Source organism: Echinops telfairi, unplaced genomic scaffold (assembly GCF_000313985.2).
Source record: "Echinops telfairi isolate 266 unplaced genomic scaffold, ASM31398v2 ScPeMD7_6;HRSCAF=24_1, whole genome shotgun sequence".
Classification (NCBI taxonomy): Eukaryota; Metazoa; Chordata; class Mammalia; order Afrosoricida; family Tenrecidae; genus Echinops; species Echinops telfairi.
Window position 1 is genome coordinate 22,115,398 of NW_022103903.1, and position 13,388 is coordinate 22,128,785.

At 41.0% G+C, this 13,388-nt stretch overlaps 1 protein-coding gene across 1 annotated transcript in view; it reads left to right on the plus strand.

Annotated features, from left to right (window-relative positions):
• CMSS1 (cms1 ribosomal small subunit homolog) overlaps nt 1-13,388 on the plus strand; it is a 477,754-nt gene that overhangs the window by 457,432 nt on the left and 6,934 nt on the right. Inside the window, exons 5-8 of the mRNA XM_045286233.1 lie at nt 4,720-4,779; nt 5,842-5,944; nt 9,982-10,042; nt 10,864-10,951. Coding sequence (XP_045142168.1) covers nt 4,720-4,779; nt 5,842-5,944; nt 9,982-10,042; nt 10,864-10,951 — 312 coding nt within the window. The remainder of the gene's footprint in view (nt 1-4,719; nt 4,780-5,841; nt 5,945-9,981; nt 10,043-10,863; nt 10,952-13,388) is intronic.

Here is a 13,388-nt window from a genome sequence, read left to right on the forward strand (position 1 = left end):
AAGGGATCAGTTATCAGGCATCAAAGAACAAAAAATCACATCATTGTGTGCTCACCTCCATGATATGATCGCTGAAGACAAATGGGTGCATAAGGAAATGTGGTGAAGAAAGCCGATGGTGCCTGGCTATCAAAAGACATAGCGCCTGGGGCTTTAAAGGCTTGAAGGTAAACAAGCGGCCTTCTAGCTCAGAAGCAACAGAGCCCACCTGGAAGAAGCACAGCAGCCTGTGTGATCACGAGGTGTCAAGGGATCAGGTACCAGGCATCATAAGAACAAAAAATCTTATCATAGTGATTGAGGGGGAGAGTGCGGAGTGGAGACCCAAAGCCCATTTGAAGGCCACTGGAGATCCCCTTTCAGAGGAGTCTTGGGGAGGAGAAGAGCCAGTCAGGGAGGGATGTAGCAGCGATGAAAAATACAACTTTCCTCTAGTTCCTAAATGCTTCCTCCCCACCCCCACTATCATGATCCGAATTCTACTTTGCAAGTATGGCTGGACCAGAGGATGTACTCTGGTACAGATGGGAACTAGAAACATCGGGAATCCAGGGCACATGATTCCTTCAGGACCAGTGGTGTGAGTGGTGATACTGGGAGGGTAAGTTGGAAAGGGGAGGGACAACAGAAAAGTGGGTGAAGTAAGAAGTCGGACAGGGCAAGATATGTCAAAATAATAATTTATAAATTATCAAGGGTTCATGAGGGAGCAGGGAGGAAGGGTAAAAAAATGAGGCCCTGATGCCAGGGGCTTAAGTGGAGAGCAAATGTTTTGAGAATGATGAGGGCAGTGAATGTACAAATGTGATTTACACAATTGATGTATGTATGGATAGTGATAAGAGTTGTATGAGCCCCTAATAAAACTATTTTTAAAAATGATAGTGGGGGGTTGGGTGGGGAGAAGCATTTAGAAACTAGAGGAAAGTTGAATGTTTCATCTTTGCTACATCACACTCTGGCTGGCTTGTCTCTTCCGTGAGACCCTTCTGTAAAGGGATGTCCAGTGGCCTACAAATGGGCTTTGGGTCTCCACTCTGCACTCCCCCCCTCATTCACAATGTTATGAATTTTTGTTTCTTGATGCCTGATACCTGATCCCTTTGACACCTCTCGATCGCACAGGCTGCTGTGCTTCTTCCATGTGGGCTTTTTTCTTTTGATCTAGATAGCCACTTATTTACCTTCAAACTTTTAAGATCCTAGACCCTATATCTTTTGATAGCCGGGCACCATCAGCTTTCTTCACCACATTTGCTTATTCACCTGCTTTGTCTTCAGCGATTGTGTCGGGAAGTTGAGCATCATAGAATGCCAATTTAATAGAAGAATGTATTCTTGCATTGAGGGAGTACTTGAGTGTAGATCCAATGTCCATCTGCTACCTTAATACTAAACCTATAAATATATGCAAATATATCTATTTCCCCATCCTCATATATAAATATGTTTACATATGTACATGCCTTTATTTAGACCTCTATAAATGCCCTTTGCCTCGTAGCTCTTTCCTCTATTTCCTTTGACTTTCCTCTTGTCCCACTATCATGCTCAGTCTTCATTTGGGTTTCAGGAATTCATTTCGATTTCAGTAATTCCTCTTGGTTACCTTTCCCTTGATCACACCCTACCAGGCCTCCTACACCCTCCTCACCACAGTTTTGGATCGCTTGTTGTTCCCTTGTCCCTGGGTTTGTTAATACCCCTACCTTTCCTCCCATGTCCCCCTTTCCCATGTCCACCCAAAACTGTTGGTCCTGTTGTTTTCTCCTCTAAATTGTTCATCCAGCCTATCTTATTTAGAGACACCTGTGGAGATAATAACATGCACTAAAACAAGACAAAGCAAAATCAAGCAACAATATTCAACAAAACAACAACAACAACAAACCAATGACAAAAAAACAAAACAAGAAAGAAAAGCTTTTAGTTAGTTCAAGGACTGTTTGTTGGACTTTAGGAGTGGTTTCCAGTCCAGTCTGTTGGGGCACCAAGCCCTGGCTCCAAAGTCCACCTTCGGCATTCCCTGGGGACCTTGCCTCTCCGTTCCCTTGCTGTTCTATTGCACCCCCTTTTGCCTCAGTGTGGCGGAATCAATCCGGCGCAGTTCCCACACTGTGTCTCTGGTGTTGTCTCCTGTAGCGCTATGTGTCAGTTTGCTAAGTCTTGTCTCATAGTGGTGCTGGTCTCGTCCTCTCTGTGGACTGGCTGCTCTAATCGGGAACATCTTCCTCCAGGCCTGGAGTGCCAGGATGTGCTCCACTCTCTCCTCCTCCCCCATCTTCTGCTTCTGTGCCATCCTCTGAAATAAATTCTTCTAGGGGGAGGGGCACGTTTCCACGTAGTTGGGATTGGGGCCGGCCCCTCAGTCTGAAGAAAATGTTAAGATTTCATTTCAGTTTTATCAAGAGCCTGTGTTATGTTATTGTTATATTAAAGTTCAGTGGGCAAGAATAGTATGGTCATGAGTTGGTGTAACCAAAACCAAACTCACTGCCATGGAGTTGACTCATAGTGATCTTAGAAGGCAGGATAGAACTGCCCTGGTGAGTTTCTGAGACTGGAATTCTTCAGGAGAGTTGCAAGCTCATGTTTCTCCTGAGCCATAGCCAGTGGTTTCAAACTACTGACCTTGCAGTTAGCAGCCCAATGTATAACCACTATCCCAGCCACCAGGACTCCTCTATTACTTGGTATGGTGGGGGAAGAAAAGTAGTTTAGAGATAATCATATCCAAGAGAAAGAGGGCTAGTTAGCTCCTCCAAATGGGAAATTAGGCCATTCTGAGACACCATAGCAAAGTTTGCTCGATCACTCTAGAGATGAGGCTAAGAACAGAGACAAAGCCCATGCTAGATGAGGGAAATGCAACTGGTTATGCAAAACAGATTTGGGGCTGACATAAATAAAAGGTGGGTATAAATAATAAAATATTACACCTACTTAGTTTTCCAAATATCTAACTTGGTTTGTGTTTGAGGTTGTGTCTGTAGGGCAGGAACATGTCTTTTCAATTAATATGGTGCACTGTACATTGTTAATGTCTTACACATAGGCACTTAATTAGGGTTTCTAGGCGGGAGTTGCTTGCGGCTAATTAGACTCTCAGCTCTCCTCTTGCGCACTCTAGTGTGCCTTTGATCGGTAGTTCCTGAATGCCTACAGGCTAGCTGCACCCGAATCACCAAGGCTCATTTTAAAAAACCAGATTCCCAGACCCACCCTCAGGGATTCTGGCTCACTGCCCAGCACATTTTTGAAAAGTACTCAAAGTTATTTTGATCATATCCAGGGTTGGGCAATCAGTTCTAAAGCCCTTCAAAGACTGGCTCCACAAAGCATAGGAGGCAACACCTTTGAAGTAACCGACATACTGTGAGTTACATGTTCTGGGTCCCAATATGAATTTCATTTCCTTTAGGACCACTTGACTTCCTAGCACCCTGCTGTTTTATGGATACACTTTTTCTTGAAGAAAGAATCAGGGTGGTAAAACATGATGCTGGTTTGTTTTCAAATCTCAAATACAAAGTTGATCACACCACAAAGTTGCTAGACCATTATCATCATTGTGCCTCTAACGTTCTTGCTGTGTTGTATTTTTGTCAAATTGCTGTCATTCTTTCCCAGTCCACAAGCCTGTTTCCTTTCTCTGTAAGTATTTCCTTTAATGTGTGGATCCGTTTATAATGTTCGTATCCTTTTGAAATGTATCACGTTGTTGCATGTGCAGGTTTTACATTAATCTAAACGGTTTATGCTGAAGCTCTCTTCTGTTTCTTTCCTCCCTGAACACCGTTTTGTTTTTATTTTTGTTTGTTTGTGTGTTTTTTTGTTTCAGTTCACTGCTTCTAAGGGCTACATAATATCCAATGTTTTCATCTACCACATATTACTTATCAATTTTCCCATACATGGACCTCACTTTCTTCTAGCTCCCCACTATAACTCATGCCAGGATGAATTGTTATGTGTGTGACCCCTTACAAACGACACACTAATTCTTTCCATTATTTACCCAGCAATGAAATTACCGTGGGTAGGAGTATACATTTTAATTCTACTAAACACTTTCCGGAATAGCTAGACCTGTATACATTTCCAGCTACAGTTCATAAGAGTTTCTTCCACCCGATCTTCTGAACAAGCCTTGGTATTAAACATCCTTCTCATTTTGGCTCTTCTAATGAGAATTTAAAGTATTGTCTCATAGCTATTTTAGTTTATATTGCTGTGGTAATTCATGGCTTTTAGCACCTCTTCATAGATTTGTTTCAAAGATTTAAACTTCTACTTTATATAGTGCATGGAGTTGACATATAGAGATGTTTTGGTAGTCTAAAAATTACGGGCAGCTCAGTAGAGGGTTATGTTATTTTAAAATACTAGGCTCATTCCCACGCTCACAAGGCTTTGCTGACTCATAGCAATCTCCTGGATTTTTGAGACCATAACTGTTTACAGGAGTAGAAAGTCCATTCTTCCAAGGAGTTGCTGGTGGTTTTGAACTGCCAGCCCTGCTGGTCACAACCCAATGCAGATGGCCAGAACACCACCAGGACATCTTGAAATACTAGACAGCACTTCAAAATATGTCATAAGCTCCTCTCTTGCTAATGTTTTAAAAACTTAACCAACAATACCTTATCCACGTGTAATCTATTTTTATGTATGTGTGTGCTTTTAAAATTATCAACAAAATGCTTTTCATATTTCTAGACTCCTGTTTCCTCAAAGCCAATGACTTGACTCACAGTCTTTCGTCCTACCTGAAGGAAAGTAAGTAAACACTGATTTTTTTTTAAATTATTCAACCATTCTAATTATCCTATTAAAAAATAAGGTCTATCTCTTTAAATAAAATTTTCTAACTACATTTGAAATAAAACATTTACCTTTAAAATCAATTCTAAATGGAAGCTTTTTTTAGCTCCATCTTGATTTTCATCTGTTCTTATATTTTCATGTTTAGCAATGAGAAGCATTGGTCTAGCATTAGAGCGAACACCATCTCAATCACAGACCCACCACTGATTTGCTGTTTGGCCTAAGACACGTCACTGAGTACTCACTCCCTAGCCTTGGTTTTTTGTTAACTCAAAAATAAAGAAGTTGGGTCATGTGATCCGGACCTGTATACAGATATTTTTGTTCTTAAGCAATTTGATTTTTTTCCAATGCATATTAATTATTAGGGTGGCCAGGAATAACTAAACATTTCCAGCTACAAATAATTTAGGTGTGGAGATTTAACATTCTAATTTAAAGGTCTAAACAATTTAAACAATATCTGGTTTGAATTCATAATACCAGTTCTACCACTTACAAGTGGAATGCCCTTGTCCTTCAAATTCAGCCTCAAATTCAGCAAATGTAAATGTAGACGGTAATGGATTAAGAGGACTAGAAAAGGCAGTACATATAAAATGCCCAGCCCAGTGTCAATATTGATGCTTGTTACTCTTTAAATGTCTGTTCCATTTCAGATCTTATTCCGGGTGTCCCTTTAACATGTAACATTGTTGAGTAAGAGTTATTTTCTTGTGTAGCCACCATTGCCTCTGGCATCAAACATAAAATATCAAAAATGAATTATTCCACATATCTTTACTAAGCTCTAAAACTAATCATATGTAGCTCCTTGGTGTGTTATACATGCTATAGATTATTAATGATATCTCATTTTCAAGCTAATATCTGGAACAACCAGAGATGAGAACTTAAATGTTTTTGGTTGCTTTTGTTTGTTTTTTGCTTAAATATTTGGAGAATGTGCAACTCTGAATACCCTACCTTGATATATCTTAAGTAATTTATGTGTTTGCATGACATTTTTTCCAGTCTGTCCTAAGTGGGTAAAACTTCGGAAAAACCACAATGAGAAGAAATCAGTCCTGATGCTGATTATCTGCAGCTCAGCCATCCGAGCCCTAGAGCTCATTAGGTATGAAACATTCTTTACCTGTGCTGCTTTGTAAATGTTTTCTGAGCAACTCTGTGTCACAGCTGAGTTATGTACTGGAGCTGTAATAGTGAGCAAACCAGACAGGGTACCTTGCCCTCTATGGAGCTTATACTCGTTAGGTAGACAGACAAAACAAATGATTAATATGTATGTCAAATAGTAGTAAGTTATATAAAGAAAAAAGTAAAGCATGATAAAGGGATAGAAGGAAATGGGTACTTTTTATTTGTTCATTTATTTTAAAACTGTTTTATTGACATGTAATTCATGTCATACAATTCAATAATTCAGTCATATTAAAATAGTTATATAATCATCGCCACAGTTTTAGAACATTTTCTTCTTTCTTTTATTCATTGTTATCAATTCCCCACTTCCCCCTAACCTCCCCTGCCATACCCCCCAAGAAGCTATCAATGCAGTCACTATCTTTATAGGTGTACCCATCTTGGATTTCATATGCAGAAAAACAGGAAAAAAATGCAAAAATAAAAGCCACTGCACTCTGCATGATAGCAAAGCTATTCACATCTCTGGACTGTGGTCAGAGGGGCTAAAACAGAGGCTTAATCCATGTGTGGACCCTGGAAATGGATTTGGGGCTCCCACTGTCAATCCATAGCCTTATGCAAATTGGGTGTTCACAATTTAAGCTCTGATACCATTCCTTCATTCAGATTTGGATTTTATTGTTTATAATCCTTGGATCATTGAGGCTGGTGAGCTTTTCTTCATTCAGGGCCTCACTGATGCCTCACTTAAGAAAGATAATCATAGAAAGCATCACCAACAAGAGAGACTGAATTCTACCCATACACTTCACAGAGGTTCAAGTTGACAGAAAATCTAAGAGCAACAATCACTTTGGTTTGCTGTATGAAGAACACACCATAAGAGGCAAAGGTAAAAGCAAGGGATAGTGTGTATGGCCTCCAGTGAGCTACTTATCTCCATCATGCCTCCAAATGAGGTCATCAAGCTGCAACCCATTTGACAGGCTAAACTCCACCACTTCACTCTTAATAGTCTCAAATTTGCACCCGATTATGTAACTACCACAGGATCATAGAAGCAGCAACCATTTAGAAGAGAAAAAATGTTTTCTGTGTAACTAATACGTGTCAAACTGATTCGATGTAAGATGATAACAAGAAAAGATAAAATGCCAAGAAATAAGCTCTTAAAAAAGTCTATGCAAAGAAAGCATCATGTAAAGGACAAAGAAGATCTTGAGCAAACAGAAGGCCTGCCTTTTTCTTGAATAGGAACACTCAACATTGTAAAGAGATCAGTTTTCTCTAATATAATCTACGATGCAATTTGTGGAGAATTGTTTTTTAAACTAGTTATACTAATTTTAATTCATGGAAATATGCACCAGAAAAAATAGCCAGGGATGTTCTGATAAAGAATATTAATGAAAGGAGATGGTATCTATCTTGGTTACTAAAAACAAAGCAGAAACAGTACTAAATCCTAAGAATGAAAATAGTGTGGGCCCACATATGCATGGAAAGTGTTTGCCTTTCAAAGCATGGCAAATGACTAAGGTGACAAATCAGTAGGAAAAGAGATTGTTTCACAAAGGGTGTTGGAACAACTAGGTGGGCGTTTGGCAAAATAAAGTTGGATCCATGTTCTCACTTCTTCAACTACAGTAAATTCCAGAGGAACCGAAGATTTAAATGTAAAAGTTATGTTTGAAAGATGATTTGGCAGTGCTTTACTTAGAGCTTTTCATGTACTGTTGTTTGTGCGGCATAAATAAGGGGGTTCCCCTGGCTCTGTGATCACAGTCAACGTACACAGAAGAGCCATCAGAGCAAGACAAGACTGACTGGGACCAGCTCTCTCCAGGAGCCAGGCTCCTATGGAAAGAAAGGGAAATCCAAGTCACGAAAATAAACACTGTGATCAAATAGACTAAGGTGGAAATGTAGAGGCTGACTGTTGACTTCACACCTTTTTTAAAAATAAAAATAAAAACTGAGGCATGAAAAGTAGGTGTTAAGCTTTATTAATAGCACATCCAACCCTCCTCTTCCCACCCAGACACCCACACTGAATATGATCACACACCCTCCAGCATCCCAAGAGGGCTTCTTTCAAGTTCTTCTGCTGCAACCATAATTGACCGCCAAGATTCCAAATGTTTCTAGTCGAGAAATCACAGGTCACACTGCATTTCTGTGTTTTGATAAGTCCCACCGTAGAACTCACTTCGGAATCAAGCACCTAGAGACAGCCCCTGAGAAAGAAACCGTCAAGTTGATATCTGTTTTTCTGCATCGAGTTCCTTCTTGAAGCGCAACCTTGTTGCCACACATCCTCGACCAATTGTCAGGGTGTTTCTGTGATTCCAAGCATATTACTATGCATTTTCAAGGCTAGGTGGTTTGGGAAAGGGGATTTCAGAGCAGACATAATGAATTCTGTGCATCAACATCAACTTTGACTAGTTCTAACTTTTGTAGGAGCCTTTGTTCTCCTGAAACCCATGAGTTGTGTTCAACATGCCCCACAATTGCCTTTCTAATTCACTTTGCCATGGAGAAAGCTTACTTGTAAGTGAAAACTCAAGTACAATAAAATGGAGAGCACAATTACCTATTTTGCAGACTCACATCTTCCTACTGATCAATAACATTGCTCAAATCCTATAATAATATATAAAGAATTCCCAGGCAATATTCTTATGTTTGGTCTATCTGCAAACATAGGTTACAAAGATATTATTTGTTTGTTCGCTTGTAGTTATTTTGCCTAAAAAAAGTAATGAATAAGGCGATATATAGAAATACATACGATAAGTATAAAATATGTGGAAATGGAGGCAAAGGAAGAGTCCTTTGGATACATAGATTTTCCTCTGTGACAAGCACAGTGGCAGTGTTCTCAGGGTCACAACCAGAGTAAAATGACCAACCACTGATGTAACATGCCCACTTGTGGATCTTCTCTTGGTTCAGTCTGAGCGCTTGCTGCCAAAGCTGAATTAGTAATGGCAATGATAGAAGGCACCAACCAGCATGATCTCAGGAGAGCTTACATTCTGGATTGATGTAGGAAAATCCAGAATTTTGAATAGCTTTTTGGTGGTGTAGGGTAGGCCTGAGCTGCTAACCACAGGTCAGAAGTCCAAACCCACCAGCCCCTCTGCAGGACAGAGATACAGCTTTATAATCTCAGAAGCCCTCTGTATGGTTGCTATGGGTCAAAATCGACTCAGTGGCCGGTTTTGAATATAAAAATCTAGATTTCAGCCTTCTTTGAAAATCAGGAGGCCCTGTAACACTGGGCCTGTAATTTCATAGCATAACAACTGGCTACACGGTCTAAACAGGGCACACACTCCTGTTCTCCTCAGTTCACACCCTGCCTCATACTCCCTCATTTGTTTTTGCTCCCCACCTGCTCGACTGTCTTGGAGGTGGCCATCCCTTTGGACAATAGTTTTCTTCCCTTCTCTCTTCCTCGCTCTTCTTCTTGGCAGAAGCCTTCCCATAAATAAACTTTTACAGAGGAGGACTCTGCTAAGTAGATCAAAATGAAGCAGCTCTGAGTGAAACGGGGTATAAACCTTCCTCTCCATCTTGTCAGTTCAGCCCCAGAATTTCCCCCTGCCAGCCACTGACAGACTCCGGAGATGCCCTGAGCTCCAGAGAGTGGGCCTTGCCATCACTGCTTAGAGAACTTCCCTAAAACCAAAGGTGTGATGAGAATTGCACTGCAGAATTTGAAGATTAGTCTATGCCAGGGACCTGAAATACCAAAGTTTTGTATTATAAGTGACGAATTTAGAGCCAAGGAAGTTAACCTTTGTGTTTGCTCCTTCCAAAGTTCCTGAAAATAAATTTTTGAAAAATTTGTGTGTGCATGCACACATACACACATACACAAGCATGCATGCATATGTGCACATTTTCTTTTGAGTAAAACAAAGCACAAAACTTAAGTAGTCGATTTTCCTGGAATGAATGGGTTTTCTCATGCATTTTTCTTATCCTCTTTATTAGGTCGATGACAGCATTCAAAGGAGACAGCAAAGTTATGAAATTATTTGCAAAACACATAAAGGTCAGTAGGAGCCCGAGGACACTTCTAGTGATCCCCCAGGTCCTCTTTCAGACACCTGGCCTTTTCTTTTCAAGCTCGTCTTACAGCAAGCTGATTGTTTTGATGTGTCCTCATTATATAGATATTCTGATGACACAGTGGGTTACTTGATGGACAGTTCAAATCCACCAGCTGCTCCATGGGAGAAACATGAAGCTTTCTGCTCCCATAAAGAGTCCCAGTCTCAGAAACCCACCCGGCAGCTCTGCTCTGTCCTTGCAGGGTCACTAGGAGTTGGAATCGACTGGGTGGCATTGAGTTTTTAGCTTCCTTATCTAACACATTTCAGAAGCATCCTGGTTTTCTTTGAGTTTCCCCCACCTCCACTTAATTATCACTCCTCCAAGGAACCCTCCATCCTCTGGAATTCCTGTAGAGAAGCTGAGGGCTGATTCCTGAATGCTTAAAGCAGGCGTCCTCAAACCACGGCCTGCCGAGGACATTTATCCGGACCGCCGGGTGGTTTTGCCCTGTTTGTTTTTTTACTTCAAAATAAGATATGTGCAGTGTGCATAGGAATTTGTTCATAGTTGTTTTTTTTTAACTATAGTCCGGTCCACTGTCTGAGGGACAGTAAACTGGCTTCTTGTTTAAAAAGTTTGAGGTCCCCTGGCTTAAAGGTTCTACCCTTGGGTGATGCTCTTCTGTCTCCCTGCTAATCCTCTTTGTCCTGGATGTTTTGGCCCTAAACAAGCCCTCCTTTGCTTCTTACTTCACTGGCCTGGGATCACATTGTTTAATGATTCTTCTCTTTCTTCTTTCTTTTCCAAATCTTCGAATAGGTCCAGGAGCAGGTGAAGTTGCTCGAGAAGCATGTGGTGTATCTGGGTGTAGGCACACCAGGACGGATTAAAGAACTCGTTAAACAAGGTAGGAAAAGAGGTGGTGAGAGTCCTCCCCAGAGCTGGGAGTCTGCCTTGCCTGAAGGACTGTTTTAGAAAACCATTTGTATTGGGCCAGGTTGTCTAGAGAAACAAATCCGTTAACATTCACCTATGTATAAGAAAGAGTTTTATATAAAGAAGTAATTATACATCAAGAAGGCAGCCCAGCCCAGTCAAACCCTGCAGCCACATGCAATGATACAGAATGCAGGAAGATCACAAAGTAGTGTGGATGTAAGGTCAGTGGAAGCATGGCAGGACACTGGCAGCTCTCAGGGTCAGGGGCAGAGTCCCAGCAATCAGGAAGACAAAGGAGCAGAGAGAGAGGGAGGCTCCCCATCTCCCAGTCCTGATCTCACCTCCCTGCCTCTTATAAGAAGGCCATCCCTAGCCCCCAAGGAGGCATCATCAGGCTGTGTGTGACCCGATTGACTGCTTGGGTTCCAGCCATACACTTTCATACATCTTCCAGATCACAGAAAATCATCCAACTTCCACACCATATTAGTTATTATTGAACTCAGACTTATGAGTTAACTCGGGGGTTGGAAGCTCTGCCTTCAAGCTGTAAAGCAGTGCTTCCCAAAGGGGGTGATACTGCCCCCTATGAAGGGGGCTGAAAAAGCAGATACCTACACTTTATCATGGATCACAGACTAGAGTACAAAGATTTTTCATTGCCAGGGGGAGAGCACTGAGTAATTTTTTTTTTCTTTTTCTAAAAAGGGAGTGGTGGGCCAAGTATGTTTGGGAACCTATGCAAGTCAGCCAGCAGGAATGACAGGGACTAAGGCAAATCCAAGTCTGAAGGGGCTTCAAAAATTCCTTGGAAAAACAGAATTTTAAAATAGGGAATTCTTCCATGAACGCTTTGAGGCTCCCTTACACATGTGCCTACTAAGTACATTCATATTCCAATTTCTTTAAGCAGGTTATTGAATCCAACATACTTCATTCTACCACTTGTCAACCTCTGGATTTTGTAGTTACATGTGGTCAACATTTTCCTCTGACTTCACCGAGTCGTGGCTGAAGGCTGGTATATAACATATGTTGGAACAAAAATGCAGTTCCTGTGAATTAAATGCAGGTATTTGGAATATTTTTCCAAAACAGATTTCCTTTTTTATGCTCTACCCAGAAAATATTTCAGATAATATCCACTAGTGATTGTATACCTTAGTTGAATTATTCAAATCCAGTAAGCTAAAACCTTGCTAATCTGCTGATGTTCGACCTGCCAGCCAGTTTTACAGAATTCACTTTCAAATTACTTATTTAATACACTTTTTTATAAGAACATTTTTATAAGTGCCTGAACTTATTCCTAACTTTTCTTTTTCTGTATGTACATGGAACTAATATTAATCTAGCAAATCATCAATATAGCAAATATCAATATAGCAAATCAGTACATGGTTATTTGCCAGGAAGCCAATACTGAAGAGCCTGTTGCTTCTCTGCAGATGAACACCATCCAGAATTAATTAATACTGAACATATGTAGGGTTCATGCAGATATAGTGACCCCAGACCAGGAAAGGAAACAAACATTCCTACCTCTCCTGGGAGCCACAAAGACGCCTTTACAGGTGTCATCTCCCCTAGTACCCACAGCCACCCTGCCGGGTGACAGTTTTATAAAGGAAAGCCAGGTCAAGTGATTCCCACAGATCTCACAGGCCAGGCCTTCCTGGCCCCCAAATCTTTACTCTTCAGGGATCTTCTGATCCAGATAAGGAGATAGATGCACATAAAATGAGATTGGCAACACTGCGTAGGATGTACTGGGTGCTACATGCATGCTTCTGATTATAAAGCCTGTTGTCATTTTGCCGTCAAGTGGTATTCACTCCTGGTGACCCCCCAGTGTCCGAGTAGAACTACTCCACTGGATGTTCAAGGCCGTGACCTTTTTGAAGGTAGACCACCATGCCTCTCTTCCCAGGCATCTCTGGGTGGGGCCCAACTGGCAAGCTTTAAGCCAGTAGGCATACATCTAAATGTTTGTGCCAGGCAAGGATTCTTTTTTAAAACAAACAAACATTTTTATTGGCACTTAGTCCACATTTCACACAATTCAATATTTCAAGCATATGAAGAAGAGTTGTAAAATATGACCACAATCAATTTTAGAATGTTTTCTCCCTGCCTTCCCACCAACACCGCCCCCCCCCCAATGGTCAAATCACTTGTAAAATGAATTGTATAAGCACCATCAGTTCTTATGCTCCCTCCTATATACATTGCTTGCTGCCCCAACCCCCTCACTCTCCCTGCCCACCCCTACCACCCATATAAACCCTTGTGATATTTTTTTTATCTTTTTATTAGGGCCTCATACAACTCATCACAATCCATACATCAATTGTGTAAAGCACATTTGTACATTCATTGCCCTCATCATTCTCAAAATATTTGCT